We start from the raw sequence: 19690 nt of genomic DNA, 5'->3' as shown, positions 1-19690 counted from the left end.
CGCAGGGTAGCAGGAAGCTCTCCACACACTCACCGGACCTGGGCTAGGACTGGGTCCCTTGCTTTCCTTTTAATTGTATTATACCTTTTTATTTGTATTTCTTCTTTTGATTTCTAATACTAGGGAAACTATACGATATTTACACATGTGTGTTTGGTTTATTTCACTTATGAGTAAATCTTCAAGTGGTGTTCACCTAAATATAAAGCCTTCGAGTTTATCATTCTTTTTATTTTTTATCATTCTTTATAGCTGTGTAAAACTCCATTGTATTAAAAAAAACACATCTTTTTCAATCATTCCTCAGGTGATGGGCATTTTGATTGTTTCCAAGATTTGGCTATTATAAATTGTGCTGCTATAAATGTAGGTACACCTATATCACTATGATATGATGTTTTCAGATCCTCCAGGAAAATTCCCAGAAGGGGAATAGCTTATTTATTTATTTATTTATTTATTTATTTTCTGCAAAGCTTTATTCCGGAGGGGCTCAGTCCTTCTTGGCAGCTGCCTTCCTCATGGTGGCCAGTACGTTGCTCAGCTCCTCATGCTTCCTCTTGGTGTGGATTTTCGTCCTCACCCTTTTCTTGATGAACTTGAGGGCACGGTTGTCCTTGGAGACCTTGAGCAGCTCCATGGCGCGCCGCTCGTAGGGGGCAAAGCTGCACACCTCCCAGATCATGTCCCACACGAACTTGGTGTGTTTGGTGAGACGTCCGCGGCGGCAGCTGTGCCTCGGTTTGCTCACATTCTTAGTCACCTTGTGGCCCTTGTTGAGGTCCACGGCCATGGGATAGCGCAGGGCCATGGCTACTCTTTCAATGGTTGCTGTGGCGGAAGGCGGAATAGCTAATTTAAATGGGATTTCCAGTCCTAGTTTTCTAAGGAGTCTCCACACTGATTTCCATAATGGTTGTGCCAGGCTACATTCCCATCAGCAGTGGAGAAGGCTTCCTTTTTCCCCACAGTCTCTCCAACATTTGTTGTTGGGTGATTTCTTTATGATAGCCATTCTTTCTGGGGTGAGATGATATCTCAATGTTGTTTTAATTTGCATTTCAAGGTTAGCTAGTGATGTGGACTATTTTTGCATATACTTATTCGCTTCTTTAATTTCATCCTCTGAGAGGTGTGTGTTCATCTCAGATGCCCATTTCTGGACTGGGTCTTTAAATTTTGTGGCCCTCGTGTTTTTTAGTTCTTTATAAATTCTAGAGAGCAGACCTTTGTCTGAGTACTTATTTGTCAAGATTTTTTCCAAATTTGTGGGTTGTCTTTTCACTTTGTTGGTAATTTCTTTTGATGGGCAGAAACTTCTCAATAAGTTAATTATTTCAAGTGTTTCCTGTGCTATTTGATTTCTGTTCATGAAGTCTTTGCCTACCCCTATTTCTTCAAGAGTTCCTCCTACTTTCTCTTCTAGGAGATTTAGTGTTTCTGTTTTAATGTTTAGATCATTAATCCATTTTGACTTTAGCTTAGTTCACAGTGATAGACCTGGGTCAAGTTTTAGTTTTCAGTATGTAGAGGGCCAGTTTTTCCAATATCATTTGTTAAGAGGCTATCTTTCTTCCAGCAGGTGTGTTTGGCCCCTTTGTCAAAGATAAGGTGGCTGAGTGTGTTCGTAGGGGCTTCAGCGTCTTCTAATCTATTCCATTGATCCTCAGGTCTATTTTGTTGCCAATTCCATGCTGATTTTATCACAGTAGCCTTGTAGTATAATTTCAAGTCAGCAATTGTAATGCCTCCTGCCTTGTCTTTGTTGCCCAGAATTGCCTTTGCTATTCTAGGTCTCTTCTGGTTCCAAATAAATTTTAGGAAATATTTCTCTAGGTCTGTGAGGTATGATGGTGGTAGGTTGATAGAGACTGAATTAAATTTGTACAGCAATTTTGGTATTATGGCCATCCTCACAATGTTGGTTCTTCCTCTCCAGGAGTATGGAATATCTTTCCATTTTCTGAAATCCTCTACGATCTCTTTTTTAAGAGTACTGTGATTTTCCTTGAAAAGATCTTTGACTTCTTTAGTTAGATGAATTCCAAGGTATTTCATTTTCCTCAGTGCTATTGTAAAGGGTATTGTTTCTCTAATTTCCCTCTCAGTGTGTTATCTGTGTAGAGGAATGCTATTGACTTTAGGGTATTGACTTTGTATCCTGCTATGCTACTGAATTTCTGTATGAATTCTAGTAGGTTCTTGGTGGAGTTTTTTGGGTCTTCCAAGTAAAGTATCATGTTATCTGCAGATAATGATAATTTAACTTCTTTTTTTACCTATTCTTATTCCTTTTATTTCTGTCTTTTGAGTAATGGCTCTAGCTAATGATTCCAGAACTATATTGAATAGGAGTGGTGATAGAGGGAATCCTTGTTTTGTATCAGATCTAAGAGTAATGGATTTCAGTTTTTCCCCCATTTAGAATTATGTTAGCTGTTGGGTTTTCATAAATGGCTTTTATCAGATTGAAGTAGAGGCCATCTATTCCAATTTTCTGTAGGACTTAGAACATGAATGAGTGTTGGACTTTGTCAAAAGCCTTTTCTGCATCAATTGAGATGATCATGTAATTTTTAGTCTTCGCTCTAGTGATATAGTGTATTACATTTATAGATTTTTGAATATTGAAAATATTCGAAATACCTGGTCATGGTGTATGATTTTCTTGATGATTTGCTGTATTTTATTTGCTAGGATTTCCTTTTTTACTTTTGGAGACACAGTTTTACTGAATTGCCCAGGCTGGTTTCAAACTTGTGATAATTTTGCTTGAGTTTCCCGAGTTGCTGAGATTATAGGCATATGTCATAGATCCTAGCTGGCACATATCTTTTATGAAGGATATTGGTCTATAATTTTCTTATGTGTTTGTGTGGTTTTGGTACCAGAGAAATGCTGGCTTCATGTTTATGAGCTGAGAACTATTCTCTCTACTCCAATTTCTTGGTAAGAATTTGTGTAGCATTAGTATTAGCTTTCCTTTAAAGGTTTGTTAGAATTTACAGGTAAAATCATCTGATTCTGGAGTTTTTTTTTTTTTTTTTTTTTGTATATTTTTGTTTTTTTTTTTTTTTTTTTTTGTATATTAGCGAAGGCTTTATAGGCAGTTCAAGGTCTCACTACTTGATTGGACTTGTAGTGATTCTCCTGTTTACAGCCCCCCCCCCCAAGAGCTGGGATTACAGGCGTGCGCCACTGTGTTCAGTCTCAATTGCCATCTCGGCACACCCCGGGGGTGGCGCCATCACAGCAGGCCCAGGGATCGAACCCCGCACCCCTATGCCTGCTTGCAGGTGCTTTAATCTGGTGAACTATTTGGCTGGCCCTTAAATTTATTCAATTGTAAAGAACTTCTCAGGCTTTTTCTTCTGAAATGTGCTTTGGCAGTATGAATTTTATAGGCATTTATCAATTTTGTCTTTCTTGTTGAATTTAGTAGCTTCATGTTGCTCATGCCATTCCCCTATTTATCATGTTAATATCTATATACTCTGTTGCAGTATCATTTCTCTCACTTCTGATAGGGTAATTTGCTTTTCTGCTGTTTTTCGAGGGGGATGGTCAGACTCACTGAAACTTATCTTGTTTGACTTTCTTAAAGAACCAGCTTTCGGTTTCAATGTTTTTCTCTAGTTTTTCTTTCACCTTTACTTTTATAATTTTATTTCTTATACTTACTTTGTATTTAATTTCCTTTTAAAACATTTCTTAAGCTTTGAGTACATTCTTTTCTAAAATAAGCATCAATAGTACAGTTTTTCCAAGTTACTGCTGTTTTCTATTTTTATGTAGTTATTAGAGAGTCTACATGGTGTACAGAGTCTCATTACACTGACTGGACTTGTAGTGATTCTCCTGTTTTCAGCCTCCCAAGCACTGGGATTACAGGTGCGTGCCACCACACCCAGTCTCAATCAGCATATCAGTACGCCCTAGGGGCCGGGGCTGGCACAGCCTGCCGGGGAGTGAACCCCAGCCCCTGCCTAAGCAGGTGCTTTAGTCCACTGAGCTATCTGGCTGGCCCTAAGGTACTGTCGTTTTTAAACATTATTATTTTTCATTCCATTCAGACCACTTTCTATAATTTTCTTTTTGGGTTGTTTTTTGACTCATGTATTATTTAAAATGTGTTATTTTCTTTTTAAAAGAAGTGTTTTTTTTAATATTTATTTTTATTACATTTATTTATTGTGTGTGTGGCCAGCTCAGCCCACCAGGGGGCGGGGCTGGCTGGCATGTGGTGCTGGGGATCGAACCGCGGTCCCTGTGCTTTGCCAAGCTTGTTTCAAGTAGGTGCTTTAGACCACTGAGCCATCTCTCCAGCCCTAAAATGTGTTATTTTCTAGACATGTTTATTTTACTGATTTCTAATTTCATTCCATGGTGGTCAAATAACATATTTTTTGACTTGAATCCTTTTGATTTTTTTTTTTATGACTTAAAATGCCTGCTGAGGGATAGCTAATTAGACCTCCAATCAGTAAGTGTAAATACAGCTTATGATCTGTAATGCTTTCACACAAAGTTTTTTTTTAATAATAAAAGTTTTGTTCTATAATGTCTGCTTTTTAAAATACTGGATCTTACAGTAATATTTTCTTTCCCTTGTGTTTCAATTAAAGACCATTTCTGCCTTTAAAAAAACCCCAGAAATTTATTCTCTTATGGTTATGTATGAAAAAACTCCAAGATCACTGACAGTGAACTAACAACAAAGTGTTATCAGGGACACTTTTTTTTCAGAAGACCTAGGAGCATTTCAATCCTTGCATCTTCTAACTTCTGATGGATGTAGGTATTCCTTGGGCTTGGTTTTAAAGATTTGCTAAAACCCCGTTTAAGGCTTAGAAAATGATATGTACCTTCTGTACTCCACCCCGGTGCTGAGAATTGAACTCAAGGCCTTGTTCATCAATGTTACTTAAGCACTCTGTCACTGAGATATATCCCTGGTCTTTTATTTTTTCATATTTTCTATTTTATGGAAAAAAGTAAAACAAAATTTCATAACAAAATAATATAACAATAGTTAATATGCTGTGTATTGATATATTTAAATCAGAGTATAAGATATGGGTATAAAATATTCCAAAAAGTATTAGCACAAACCTTTCTTTTCAGTGAGCTCAGAAAAACTAGTAGTATAATTAACCTTTGTTTTTTTTTCCTTTTCCCTTCCTTCCTTTAGCCCATCTTAGTTCCTTTTTCCTTTGAAACAATTTCTTTCCATTCACAATTGCATTTTGGATCTTATTTACTCTTTCAGTTCCTCACATCAGGGAGACAATATGATGTTTACACATGTGAGTCTGATTTATTTGACTCTTATGAGTATGGTCTGTAATTGATTTCATTTACCTATAAAAGTCTCAGGTTTGTCCTTCTTTAGGTTCAAGGCAGAGTCTCTATGTAATTCAGGCTTACCTCGAACTCTTGGCAATTCTCCTGTCTCAGTCTCCTGAATGCTGGTAAAACAGGTGTGCATCATCACACTCAGACTTCCCTGGTCTATCTTTTTTTAAATATCATTCACAGTTTTATTAACAAAATAGAAACACAAACACAAGGCAAGATGCTTTGTTGTTACATCTTATCTGACCGCACAATGTAGTAGCAAGTTTTTTGTAAGAGGACTTAGGTGAGAACTGTCAATATATCAGTTCCATCAAAAACTGCAGATTGAAATATCTAACATTCGATACATGGAATTTAAAAAAATAACAAATATTAGAAATCAAAGAGTTCTCTCTCTCAAATATGAAGGGATTCCTTGCTTCTTGTAATTAGAAAAAAAAATCAAGATTCTTGTTGCACTCCAAAAGGAAAAAACTGAGGGAATTCATGGATAATTTTCACTGCTTCATTGTAAAGTCCCAGATCAAAAGGACTGGTATCTTCTCTAAACTGGACGTAGGATGCACACATGATGGTTGCCTTGGCCATTACTCTTCCAACTACTTCCACAATTCCAGAGAGTTGTTCATCAAGTGGCTCCATCAATTCAATGGTTCCATTTTTTCCTTCTCCGTCTGAAAGGATAAACATTTTTCCAGTGGCATGAATCTTTTCCAGCTTCCCTACGAAGCAGACTGGCTGGCCAATAAACTGAGATATCATGCTAGCGTTGATGCGCGACTTGGGCAAATCTACCGTGTCCACCATGATTAGTCCACTTCTGACTTCCCTGGTCTATCTTGATAAATGTTCCTTGTGCACTTGAAGAGTGCATTCTGAAGTTGTTGAATACAGCAGTAAGTGTCCATTAAATCTAGGTGGTTGATAGTTTTACTCAAATTTTGTGTCTTTACTGATTTTGTGTTTTATTAATTATAGACTATATTGTGAATTTGTCAATTTCTCCTTGCAGCTCAATGAGTTACTGCCTAATGTATTTTTTTATACTGGAGATTGAACCCCAACTGAGGCAAAAGCTCTGCCTTGAATTTCCAGCACTGGAGGAAAAACTCCAAAAAAAATAACATCATTTGGGCTTTATTTTGAGACAGGGTCTTGATAAGTGCTCAGACTATGCTCAAATTTATTATCCTTTTGCCTCACTTCCTAGAGTGCTAGTATTCAGCATTTAGGATTATGTTTTCTTGATGAATTTACCATTTTATGACATTAATATGGCCATTCCAGATTTTTTTCTGGTTAGTGTATGGTATGCTTTTCTTCCACTCTCTTATGTTTAATCTACTTATGTCTTTATATTTAAAGTGGATGTATTATAGACAGAATAGTTGTATTCTTTAGTCCCCAACACTGTTCATATATGTGGGGGTCCCCAGGAGCTCCCCAACTCTCTGGGCCATTCTTTCCTTGTAGGAAGCTCTGAGCTAGAGCACCATTCCTTATAATGAGCCATAACTACCTTTTATCACCCCTCCTCCCACAGAGTAATAGGAATTATTTTTACTTCCACAGGACATATTTTTAGAGAACAGGGATAGAAAAACCTATGGAAGCTCCTCAGGCATGGCCAGATTTGGCCACATTTGACCAAACAGGTCCATGGAGAATTATCCAAAGCTATCAGAGAAGTACCCTAGGCTACACTGGAGAATGTGTGGGGATAGGAAAGAGAAAACTAATTTCTATATGGGAAGATTTTAAGTAAGTGTTTCAATTGAGAATGAATGCGGAGGACCAATTTAAGAGTACTACAGCCAAAAAAGGCCCATTGTGATTGAGGAACACTTCCCTGAAAGGATAAGGAACACTTACTCTATGACCAGCATATTAGTCCCCTATTTTGGTTATAACAAACCATAATTTGGTACCTTAAGACAACACAAATCTACAGTTATGATCTAAAGTCACAGTTAGGCAGGGCTGAGTTTCTGGAAATTCTGCCATAGAGAATGTTTCCTTTCCTTTAGTATCTAGAGGCTGCCTTCATTCCTTGCATCTTCTATCTTGACTCATAGCTATTCTTCACATCACTCCAACTTGTTTGAACAGTCACATTTCATACTAGTACTTCAGATCCTCTTGCCTTTCTTTTGTAAGTACTTTTGTGATTATACTTCTTGAACCCACATAGATAACCCAAAATAACCTTCCCATCTTGAGATCCTTAACTTTAATTACCTCTATAGGTAAGGTAATTAAACATACAAGGTAACATAGTCACAGGTCCTGGGATAAGAATGTGGACATCACTGGGGAGCCATCACTTAGCCTCCAATAACCAATTACATGATAGATCAGCTATATAGGAGGCTAGTCTTCCAGGTCCAGGGTCTACTGTGAGACCTTCCCTACTCAGATATATGTGAAGTGTCCTGCTCTTTGACTGTAAGCCTTTTCACTGTTTGTCTGTCTTTCCTTCCTTCCTTCCTTTCTCTTTCTTTCCTTCCTTTTCTTCTTTTCTTTTCTCTTTCTTTCTTTCTTTCTTTCTTTCTTTCTTTCTTTCTTTCTTTCTTTCTTTCTTTTGCTGGGACTGGGGGTTGAACTCAGGTCCTTGCGCTTGCCAGTGAAGTACTTATTCTACTGAGCCATCTCCCTGGTCCCCACTGTTTGTCTTTGTGTAAGATGACTAATTTTGGTTTAGTCAACACTGTTCAAGATGGCCGGGGATCTAGTAGTGCCAAATTTATGATTAAACCTCCATTCAGAGAGAAACTAAGAAAGAATGCCTAAAGACAGGTGGGTATGGTGATACACATCTGTAACTCCAGCACTCTGTCAAATGAAGGCAGGAAAATTCAGTTAGAGGCCAGCCTGTGCAATTAGAGATTTCTGAGAGACTGATACAGACAGACAACAGCTAGAAATGCAGCTCAAGGCAAAGACCTAAATTCAATCCCCAGTATTGGAAAAAAAGAAACCCAGTTAGACATGGTGGTGCACATCTGTAATCCCAGAACTCTGTGAGGATGAAGTGGGAGGATTTAAAATTAGAGGCGAGGCTGGGTAATTTAGCATCTTACACTCTTATCACAAACACCAACCAAACAAAAGCTGGGGATGCAGTTTAACACAAAGGACCCAAGTTGAAGCCCTCATACTGAAACAACCAAACACGGTGGTGCACACTTGTATTGTAATCCCAACACTCTGGGAAGTTGAGACAGAAGTTTGAGTCCAGCTTGGAAAATTTTGTGATTTAGCAAGACCCTGTCTCAAAACATTTGTAGCTCAGTGTAAAGGCCCTGGGCTCAATCTTAGTAACAAAAAAAATGCTTAGACAGGGGTCTTTGGACACAGGAGTCAGGAAAAGTGATCAAAAGCATGAGTGGTACAGCCAATTTCACAGGTTTTAGTCCTGACCCTGCTCTACAGTAGCTGTAGGTCTTTCAGCAACTGTCTTAACCATCAAATAGTTTTCAGATGTGTCAAATGAAGCTACTAATGTCATCTCATGTACGTAAGAGAACTTAATATTAAGGACTAGACAGAACAAGGGCTCAATGAATATTGCTGCCTTTTATTTCAAGGTTTGGCTGGTCATAAGCATATTTCCTGGTTTGTCTTATAAGGGTTTTGGTCTTATTTAGGTCCTGTGAGGGACCTCAGTAGCTGTCTTAAAACTGACCTTTAGGGGCCAGGGAGATGGTTCAGTAGAATAAGTACTTGCCTAGCAAGCGCAAGGGCCTGAGTGCAATCTCTGGTTCCGCCAAACAAAAAACAAAAAATAAAAAACTGACCTTTAGCCTCTTCTTTTTTTTTTTTTTGGTTTAAGCATCTTGGCAATTCTTATTCATACCTAGTAGTTTTTTTTTTTTTTTTGGTTAGCCTCTTCTTTGCTCATATAATTCTTAGTCCATCTTTGAGGAACGGAGGACAAGACATTGGTACAAATTCTGGCCCAGAGATGTAGGTAGCCATGTCTATCACTGATACCTCATTGTTAGTCAGCAAATATGACTGGGAAGAGTGGCCAAACTACTGATGCAGTCAACAGCAGGATTATGACCACTATTATTGATTTTACCTCCATGGCCACCTCAGTTTGCAGAGCTTGGGGGAGGGTGAATAATTTAACCAGGGCTCCTGTTTTAGAAAGAGAAAAAGGGTGAAAAGTCTGTCAGGCCTGGTGGTGCACACTTATAATCCCAACTACTTGGGAAGCTGATGCAAAAAATCACAAGTGCAAGCCCAGCCTGGACAACTTAGTGAGACTATCTCAAAATAACATAAAAATGCTAGAGATGTACCTCAGCAAAATTATTTAATGTTTTCTACTAAGCAGTTGAAAGACCTAAAGTGGACGTTCAGTCCAACAGAAAATATTGAGTCTTAAATGATCAATTCATGGGGGCCTGACCCTTAGCTCAGTTCTTGGGGGCCAGGGAAATGGCTCAATAGAATAAGCACTTGCCTGGAAAGCTCAAGGGTTTGAGTTCAATCCCTGGTTCTGGAAAAAAAAAAAGATCAATTCAATGCAATTCTTACTTCCCAAATTTCAGCAATCCTTAATCCTTAGAATATTTATTTACTTACTTACTTGATACAGGGACTTGCTATGCAGTTCAGACTCATAGTGATCCTCTGGTCTCAGCCTCCCCAGTGCTGGGATTACAGGTGTACACCACCACGCCTGATATTGGGGCAGGCATGGTGTAACAGGTTCCAGGGCTGGCACAGCATGCTGTACCAGGGATCACATTCAGATCCTTGGGCTTGCCAGGCAGGCACTTAAAATCACTGAGCTATCTCCCCAGCCCCCAGAATGAAGTTTTTTATTATGTGAGAAATAAGGAGACCATCATTTCCATGAGTGCTTTATGAAAGCAGTTTCAATTCACTATGGCAATACTTTAGAAAGCGAGGTTGAGGAAAAGGAAGTCCTACAAAATGCTGAAGTCCAAACTTCATCATATTCCAATTTCATCTTTCCAGTTTGTTTATAACCTGCTATTCATTTACTGTAAGTGGAACTGAGAAGGGCAAGGAAGGGAGGGTAGGGCACTTAAGAGTTTGGGGTAGTCAGGCCTTGAGGACAGAATGTTCATACTCCAACCAGCCCTGAAAAGATGAAAAATGAGGGATGCTCTGAAAGTTTATCAAGATGATTGATTTAGGGAATATGAGGTCAAATAACACCTATGACTAGACAGAAATAGGGACATGAGCTTGGGAGTAAAGCCTCCCTATCTCTGGGTCATTTCAAGGAAAAGTATCTCACATCTCCAGGCCAGGCAATCTGTTCCAATCCATGAAGTAAAATCAGCTGAACTCACAGAAGCCTTTTATAGTGCCAGAGTGAGTGTTAATAAAGTCACCTGCATAGAAATGACTGCCTCAGGGTCTTTTAACTAAATGTTACTTAAAAAAATTACAGTTGCTGTTTTCCATAAAACTTGAAAATAGTTTAAGGTTCTGAAAATTGAATAAAATTTATTGTAAAATACATTTCTTGAAAATACCACATGAAGGGGGCTGGAGAGATGGCTCAGTGGTCTAAAGCACCTACTTGAAACAGGCTTGGCAAAGCACAGGGACCGTGGTTCGATCCCCAGCACCACATGCTAGCCAGCCCCGCCCCCTGGTGGGCTGAGCTGGCCACACACACACACACACAATAAATAAATGTAATAAATAAAAATAAATAAATATTTAAAAAAAAAAGAAAATACCACATGAAAATTATAAAATGGTAAATAATCTTTTCCGTCTTGTATTTTACCTCAATTCTTAGAAGACAGTAAAGGACTGTGGGTGTGGCTCAGTAGTAGATCACATGCTTAGCATGCACAAGGCCCTGGGTTCCACCGCCAGCATAAAATAAACAATGCTAGCAAGCATGCTGGGGATTTTAAAGTCCAGGAGGGACAAAAACCAGGACTGTGCATCTTCTGGTTTATTGTCCAAATTTATTTATATGTGTGTGTGTGTGGCCAGATCAGCCCACCAGGGGGCGGAGCTGGCTGGCATGTGCTGGGGGATTGAACTGCGGTCCCTGTGCTTTGCTAAGCTTGTTCTAAGTAGGTGCTGTAGACCACTGAGCCATCTCACCAGCCCAATTGTCCAAATTTAAATGTTTCAACAAAAGGACAAAGGTTCATCTCCTATTGGAAATGTAGACATTAGTATAAGCAATAGATTTTGTTGGCTGCAATAGGATATATTTGTAGTTCTCCAGAACTTTTTTTTTTTTCAGAACCGGGGATTGAACTCAGACCCTTGCGCTTGTCAAGGAAGCGCTTATTCTACTGAGCCATGTCCCCAGCCCCTTAGGTCTTTATCTTTCCATCCTGATGAAATCGTGGTTTCTGGATAAAGCCCAAATGTCTTGAGTTCTCTTTGTCCCCCAGTACTGACATGAACCATGAATCTGTGCTTCTCAACATTTAAATCCTCTTTCCTCTCCCATTACTGTCCATTTGTTTTGTTTAGTGAATATGATTTTTTAACTATAAAAGGAAGAAATGTAAGATTTTGTAAAACCAAAGTGTCTAAATTAAAAAAAATTACCACACTGACAGTAGTTAGCAGTTTTCATAATTTAATGAAAAAGTATTGGTAAAAAGATGTCATTTGAAAAAGACTTTTATTTTGGAAAACTGGACTATGTAAGACAAAATGAAAAATAATAAGAACAAGGTTAAAAGGTAATATAACAACAAAATATAACAAATGCATTTTGGAGCAACTGAAACGTATATAACTGAAGGCTCCCTCATTTAACTAGGAAAATCATGTGAAAACATTATCACTGTATTTCCCTGACTGGAATGACATTTTAGTGTATCTCTCCCCAGTAGCATTACATATGAAATTTGGCTGAAGCACTATTTTGATATTTTCTTTTCCTCTCACTCATTGAGACTTGAAAGGCATGAAAGGACATAGGCTACCACATTGGTCTGTACCGTAAGTAGTTTACAATACAGCTCTATTATAATTACCATGAGTGTCAAATTAATATTTACCTCAGGAGAACACAAATAAAAGCACAGAAGCCTAGTGCATGAATACAGGAAATTATCTTCATTTTTTCATTCAAACAAAATACAGAATACCTAGTACATAATGTTATATCATGTTCACAGGTACCTAGGCACAAAAGAAACATTTTGAAGACAGAGCCAAAGGAGAGGCAAAATACAGTTTTTAGAAAATGAGAAACAAAAACCAAAGAACCTATTAACAAGGCTACAAGAAGAAAGGTAGGGGAGAGGAAAACTGCTGAGTCTTCCCTAGATGGATGGAAAGAGGGCCTCAGCTTCCACTAACCGGCACCTACTACAACTGGACTGTTTCTCCAGTAAGAAACTTCAAAAATTGGAAATGGTCTTTTTTGTATCAAGATTTCCACTACACTTTCCCAAACTAGAAGAAAGAGAATATTAATTTAAGGCTAAGAGGAAGAGATTTGAGAATTACAGTCTGCTTCACATTTTATTTTTTTATTTTTTTGGCAGAACCGGGAATTAAACTCAGACCCCTGCACTCGCAGGCAAGCGTTTATTCTACTGAGCCATCTCCCTGGCCCCTTCACATTTTAAAAACTGCAACCTTTTCCACTTTCTTAAATGAGAAGCAGACATATTTTATCCCCTCCCTTTGAAATGTAATTATTCTCTTACTCCAGATATTAATCAAGGCTGATCATTTGGGAACAGGATATAAACAACTTCTGAAAAATGGCTCCAGCCATTTTGTTTGGGAAACTGCCTGAGATTCAAGTTGATACAAAGCTAAATTATATCCATGTGTTAAACACATGCTTTCAAATTTTGACAATAGAAATCTGTTTCAAAATTAAAGCAGGTAAGAACACTTAACTTCTGTGCACTTTATTATATCTTAATTATACCTCAATAAAAACTTTACAAACATTAAAGCAGGTATACAAAAATTGTCAGCCAAACTTATTTTAGTCAAACTTATTTGAAAACAACATAAAACCCTGACCTAGTACAAATATCCCAGAAATGGTCTCACTTTGGGAAAGGCTTTGGGATTCTTACAAATGTCTAAACAGAATCAAAGCATTTTCCTTGGAAGTAGTACTTCGGTACTTCTGTAAACACTATCCACAAGTTAGTTTTTTATGTTTGTTAGCTGGGTAAGTTATGACTGTGTCCCCAACAAACATGTCTAGGAACAGGCACTCGACACTTGTAAGCAATAGGAGAATTGACTTGTTAAGGTACAATACTGTGAAAACAACTCAACCTTGTGCAGAGCAAAGGAAGAGTGAGTTTGACAGTATCTGAGAATGTTTGTCTCCTGGTCTGTCCCTTAAAGACACCATGGAGTTGGAAAATCTCTACAGACAGGCCCTCTAGGAGCCACATGCTGTAGCTGCAAAAGACAAGTAGTTTTAATATATGGTGATCACAGTCTCTTACAAATCCATTAACAATGAATGCAAAGACTCTCAATACAAAGACTCATTAATGTGTTAATATAAATGGAAAGTGCCCTAAAGTATTTACTGAATACATACTCTGGGCCCAGCAATTCCCAATAGCTTCGACAAACCAGCTTCCAGACAATCTGTAGTTTTTCCAATGGGCTTGTAAAAACTAAGACTTTAAATCTTTTCAAAAACTGTAACCCAATTTATTATGGAAACTTTCATCCTTTTCCTTGTAATTTCTTCCAATATGTGCTAGAATCCTTTTGGTGTATGGATTTCCCCCAATATATGGGGCAAAGGCAAAGGTTGGGTTGTCTTTGGGAGTTGCTAATCACCTTTGCATTGAACTATGGGAAAGAGGATGTGTCTTGTTTTTACCATGACAATCCCGTCTAGAATCATGGGAAGGGTTTTCCCTATCTGAGCTATCTTTCCTTACCCTGGACTTTTCTTTATTCTCATCACTTTCAGCTTCTGAATCGCTTAACTCCAAATCTGGGCAATAGCCGTCATTTTCCTGGTATGAAGCTTTCCCTGCAGACCGCCTAAGAAGCTGCCTACCCCAGAAAGGTTCTTTAGGGCTCATATTCTTGGCTGGTTTCACACAGCATTGAAGATCCTCAGAGGTCCTCACCAATCTGTTGGTGGCCTCTTTAAAGGACCTGCTGAAGTGTTCCATGGTGGATTTTTTAAAGGTACCCTGACTAGCCAAGTGAGAGCTGAGCATGGACTCCTGGTCACAGAACACTTCACTTGAACTTTCTTTTTGGGTGACATTCTCAGACCAGCTGCCCTCTAGGCCATTGGATTTGGGAAACTTGGGGTTAGGCTGATTTTTCCCATTCCCAATGGAAGACTGTCCATGGAGGGCAGCTTGAAGAGCTAGAGGTTTCCCCAGTGACTGTCCATGATAGAACTCCGAAGATGGAGCTCTCCAAGTAGGACTGGAATCCTTTGCTTCGCTCCGAGAAAGGCTGAGACTGTCCGGAAAACAGTTACTCTTGCTCTCTAGTGGATGTCTTAGATACGTTTTCATTTTCATTTCTAGAGGCTCTGGAGGCACTTGCATGCTCCTTTTATTGGAACCAGGGGAGCTGCTGCCAGGAGAGTAGGGTTGGTGGTCAGCCTCTGTGGAGCTGTTTCTGCAGTCTTCCGGGGTTGATTTGGGCATTTTTAACTTTAAGGTAATTCTTGGTGGTGGGTAAAACAATGAACTTTCTAGTGCATTTGTCAATTGTTGTCCTGAGATCAAAAAGAAAGATTTATTTTAACAACTGATTTTAATAGCAGCATACATACTTATTATGGCGGAATCTAATGTACCTATTCTTCCCAGCAATTATCTAAGAAGCATTGGTCTTTGATATACATATACCTCATGGGAATAACAGTTGGACTGAGTTGACCTACAGAATGGGGCCTAGACTGCTACAGATGACAAACTCAGTTGTTCCACAGCTCAAAACCTCTTCACCTGTGCTTTCCCAGTCTATAAAATGATCACAAAGACTAGTGTGCTGCCTCCTGCATCCTCATCTCTGCCTCATTCATTTCTGAAAAAAAAGTCACCAGTGTTCATTTAAAATAGATTCTCTCTACTTGTGTGTATGTGTGCATGCATGGGTAACTATGCACAGTGCTGATACTGTGTCTCAAGAAGACATTTCAGACCCTTTCCTTCCTTCTCTCCTGGCCTTCCTAAAACAAGTCAAATATAACCCCACAGAAACAACAAAAGTTTTGCTGGGGGAAAACATGTATCTGGTATTGGTAGGTAGCTTCTGCCAATGCTATGTACCCACCGTAAAATAATTCCCTGACTATATACTCCTATAACTGGCTGATTATGGACTTGGCCTGGGGAGTACTAGCAATCATTTATCTGGTTATGTCATCCTATGATCAATTAGAATGGGTCTTTCTCTACCAAACAGTTCCACCTCACTTATGGACTTGACTGTTGCCCATTATTATATTACAAGTCTCACAGAGATGAGAATTAACAAGGTCAGCTCTTAGATGCCCTAAGGGGCTATAGTCCCGAAAGGTCCAAGTTAAACATCCACAGCCTTCATATCTGCCATGGCCTGCCACCTGCTGATGATGTAAGCCATGATAAGCCTGATTCCTGCAATCAGAAGCCATGTCTGGATTAATCTCCTTGGCATGCAAGGGCTTTTCCAGATTGTTCTTTGTTTCTTGTTTTTGCCAGTCACATTGTCCTTGACACTCACAAATATCCCAAAGAACTGTTATCATTTAACTTAATTCTTAGTTCCTAGCAGGTGCTCAACAAATATTAGTGATTAAATGAAAATGCAAGAACTAGTCTTGGTTAAAGGTTTAATAGATTATTACTACAATGAATAATCTTGGAATTAAATATTTTCTGGAAACTGGAAATTCTATCCTATCAATTTTGAAATGAATTTGATAATTATAGAATAACTTTATGGGTCTAACTAATGGCTTCAAATGTCTGTCTGGGACCTAGATTATCTGTCCTATACCTGCAATTCCTCTAATGCTACTCTGGGATTGCTTGTGTCAGAAGTTGATAATGAAATGGGCCATGTTAGTAAAAGGACTGGACTGAAGCAAATGAGCTGTTATGGTTTATATCTAGATGTCATCCCAAAGCCTCATCTGGTCTAGGTGGAGCTTCTGGGAGGTGACTGAATCACGGGCATGATAATTATCAGTGGATTAGTTTACTGATGAGTTTATAGCTAAGTATGATATTAGAAAGGGAAGCCTGGTGGAGGAGATGGATCACTGGGGTCAAGGCCCGAAAAGGAGTATCTTCCTTCCTCCTCCATCAGTCACAACTGTTTGATTGCCATTCCATACACAACTCTCCTTTGCCATGCCCCTTCGTCATGATGCTCTGCCTTACAGCCAGCACAGGTTTGAATGTGCATACTATGAACCAAAATAAAGCTCTCCTCATTTAAATTGTGGGTATTGGATACTGTGCCTCAGGGATGAGAAAGCAAAAATAGATTTTGGTATTAGAGAAGTGGGTTTATTTCAATGATGCTACCTGACCATGTGGTCCTTGGAACTGGATTGCAGGAGGAGTATGGAAAGGTTTGGAGAGGCCAGCTGGAGAAGGAGCCCTAGAAAGTTATGAGCCAAGCTTAATGGGAGATTATAGTTGGAGCTCAGAGGACCAGAATGTTGGCTGTAATGCAGCTGGAAAAGACCAGGTTCAAGAAGTTTCAGTTTGGAAGAAGGAATGCATTGGCAGTTGGACTCCAGGTCATGTGTTTTGTCTTCTGGCAGCATTTTGCTCATGGCCAGAGACTTTGCAGGAGACTGAGATAAAGGGTGGCAGACTAATTAACTTGGCAAGGGAATTCCAAGACAGCCAAACATAAGAGGCTATGGCTTGGGTACTGTTGGAGGATTTTAGCCAGTTCTACATTAAGAATCAAGAGTAAATTATCCAGTGGAATGATTTAAAAAGTTTTGAATTTGGCCAGAAAGGAAGCTCTGGTGAAGTTGGGGCCTGTAAAGATAGAGCAAAGGTGAACTGGGTTGCTGAAAAGATTAGCATTAAAAAGAAGCCAAGTACTTTGGAACAGGACAATAGGAAAAATATCTTGAGGGGAATGTGAGGAACCAACAATGCTTCACCTTTTAAGGGCTCAAAATTGCAAAGGTGAAAGACAGCCTTGAGAAGAAAGCCCAAGGGTACCATGCTACAGACTGGCAGCAGCCTAGGGAATAGGAATTGCTTCACCAGGATTCAGTTCACTGTGCTCAGCCATCTAGGAATTCAGAGGTCTCTGCAACCACCAGCAAGATGCAAAAGGGCTCAGCTACTGCTCCAGCTGGTGGCAGACCTTGGCATCATCCACCTTGTTCTCATTTTAGGCACATGTAGAATAGAATAGTTGTAAGGTCAGGCAGGCTTCCACTCAGATTCAAGAAGATGACCTCAGAGGTCAGGCAGTGTGCAAAGCTGTAAATGTGAAGCCAAAAGTATAGTGGAGACCCCAGGATGCTAGAAAAGCGAGGAATTTGGAATATCTGAGGAAAGCCGTAAGGAGTGAGCAAAGCCAGCCCAAAAGAGGCCATGAGAGCTATAATCACTGAGAGTACTGTAGGGGTGGGGCCACTTAAGCCCTTTGGCATTCAAGTATTTCCCAGGGTGCTGGAGATAGAACTATGAGATGTATGTATGTATGTATGTATGTACGTTTTTTTGAGACAGGGTCTCACTATGTAGTTTAGGCTAACCTTGAACTCACTATATAGTCCAAGCTAGCCTCAAAGCTGAAGTACTTCTCTTGTCTCAATCCTTCACATGCTGGGATTATAGGCATGTACCACTATGCCAGGAGGCACTACAGGGTTTAATGTTTGCCCTCCTGGATCTGGGTCTTGCTTTGGTCTCATTCCTTTCTTATCCTGTGCCTTTGTATGTTGGAAATGTTTAACTTTATTTTTACAGGGGCTTGAAGCTAAGAGTTTGCCTTAAATCTCAGAGGAGATTGTAGACTTGGACCTTTTAGCAATGCTAAAATGGTTAGGACTTTGGCAACTCTTAAAGATAGACATGAGTCTTTTGGGGGCAAGGGTGGAATGTTATAGTTTATAGCTAAATGTTCCCCCAAAGCCTCATCTGCTCATAGGTAGGGCTTTTGGGAGGTGATCGGATCATGGGGTTGTGATACTTATCAATGGATTATTCTACCGATGAGTTTGTATCTAAATGTGATATTGGGAGGTTAAGCCTGGTAGAGGAGGTAGATCACTAAGGTCATGGCCTTTTGAGGTCATGGCCTCCTCCCTTGATCACTCTGCTTCTTGACTACTATGCCATAAGCAAGCCTCCTCTTCCATGTCATCCTGCCTTCTAGCCAGCTGACTACGGCCTGAAACCTTCACAAACTGAGCCAAAATAAACTTCTCCTCTTTAAGTGGTAAGTGTAGGGTTTTATGTCCCAGGAACAAGAAAGTAACTAAGACAAGAAATTTTAAAGATGTTTCAGTGGAACAGTTTAAGTTGTTAAGAAAGGATGTAATCAGAGTTTATATATTTGCTAGAAAGATATTAAGAGACAGGTTACCTGCAACACTTTCTTGGTTAAGAAGCTGGACCTGCAAATTGAAGATCTGTTCCTGTATTTTGCTCTGTGATAGTTTCAGCTTCTCACGCCTGCTTATCATGTAGCACAGATTTCGGACCTGAAAGCCCAATCCCCAGCAAATAGAGATGTTTGTCATGTTAAGCAAACCTGACAAGTGAAACTGTTTAGCTAAAATGAAGATGACTAAGATCAGGTAGGAGTGCGTATGAGGAGAAAAGACAGGACCCTCCAAGAAACTCAGACTGAGAGCCACTCCATAGGAATTCACGCAGCACAGTTGATCATGGGGGCATGGTTCCTGTATCAATCAGCAGCACAAAGTGCTCCAAAGCCATCTTCTGAAATCTACTTTCCCTGCAGTGTTTTAGGATCAGTATTTATGTGCACAGCCAGGCTGGGAAGACAGAATGATTGTTTAACAATTCAACCTTCCCTTTAGGTTCCTTAGTGCAAATGATAGCAATGCTGGCTCCATTACAACTTTCCAATGAGACCAGCAAAAGATGGACCAGCAAAAGAAAAGTTTGCTGGGAAAACTGGAAGTGGCTTTTTGCTCACACTTTCAATTTAGCCACATTTCCACAGTTATAAGTACGAAGTTCTTACTCTCTCATACTTCTCACCCGGACCAGTTACTCAAACTTTCTGTGCCCCACCTGTAAATAGGGATGAGAAAAATAGTTTTGCAAAGCATATTAGGATGAAATGAATATTTATATAAAATGCTCAGAACAGTATTGGTAATAATAGTAACAGGAGGTGCTATATGTCA

General features: G+C 39.4%; 1 protein-coding gene and 1 pseudogene across 7 annotated transcripts in view; both read right to left on the bottom strand.

Moving 5' to 3' along the window:
- Positions 1-5533: 5533 nt before the first annotated feature.
- LOC101589154 lies at positions 5534-6169 on the bottom strand (annotated as a pseudogene). Its single transcript, XR_001117148.2, has one exon. The product of XR_001117148.2 is annotated as a replication protein A 14 kDa subunit pseudogene (transcript).
- A 6787-nt stretch (positions 6170-12956) lies between these two features.
- The window catches only part of Jade3 (jade family PHD finger 3), a 199777-nt gene continuing 193043 nt past the window's right edge, over positions 12957-19690 (bottom strand). For all 6 annotated transcript variants that reach the window (XM_023717850.1, XM_023717849.1, XM_023717851.1 and 3 more), the window contains 2 exons: positions 18898-19015; positions 12957-15061 (listed from right to left, as the gene is read on the bottom strand). In XM_023717850.1, the coding sequence (XP_023573618.1) occupies positions 14151-15061; positions 18898-19015 (1029 nt within the window). In that variant the 3' untranslated portion in view covers positions 12957-14150. The remainder of the gene's footprint in view (positions 15062-18897; positions 19016-19690) is intronic.

The sequence above is a fragment of the Octodon degus genome, unplaced genomic scaffold (assembly GCF_000260255.1).
Source record: "Octodon degus isolate 3935 unplaced genomic scaffold, OctDeg1.0 scaffold00055, whole genome shotgun sequence".
Classification (NCBI taxonomy): Eukaryota; Metazoa; Chordata; class Mammalia; order Rodentia; family Octodontidae; genus Octodon; species Octodon degus.
Note: the sequence above shows the minus strand (reverse complement) of the source record. Positions and strands in the feature narration are given on the sequence as shown.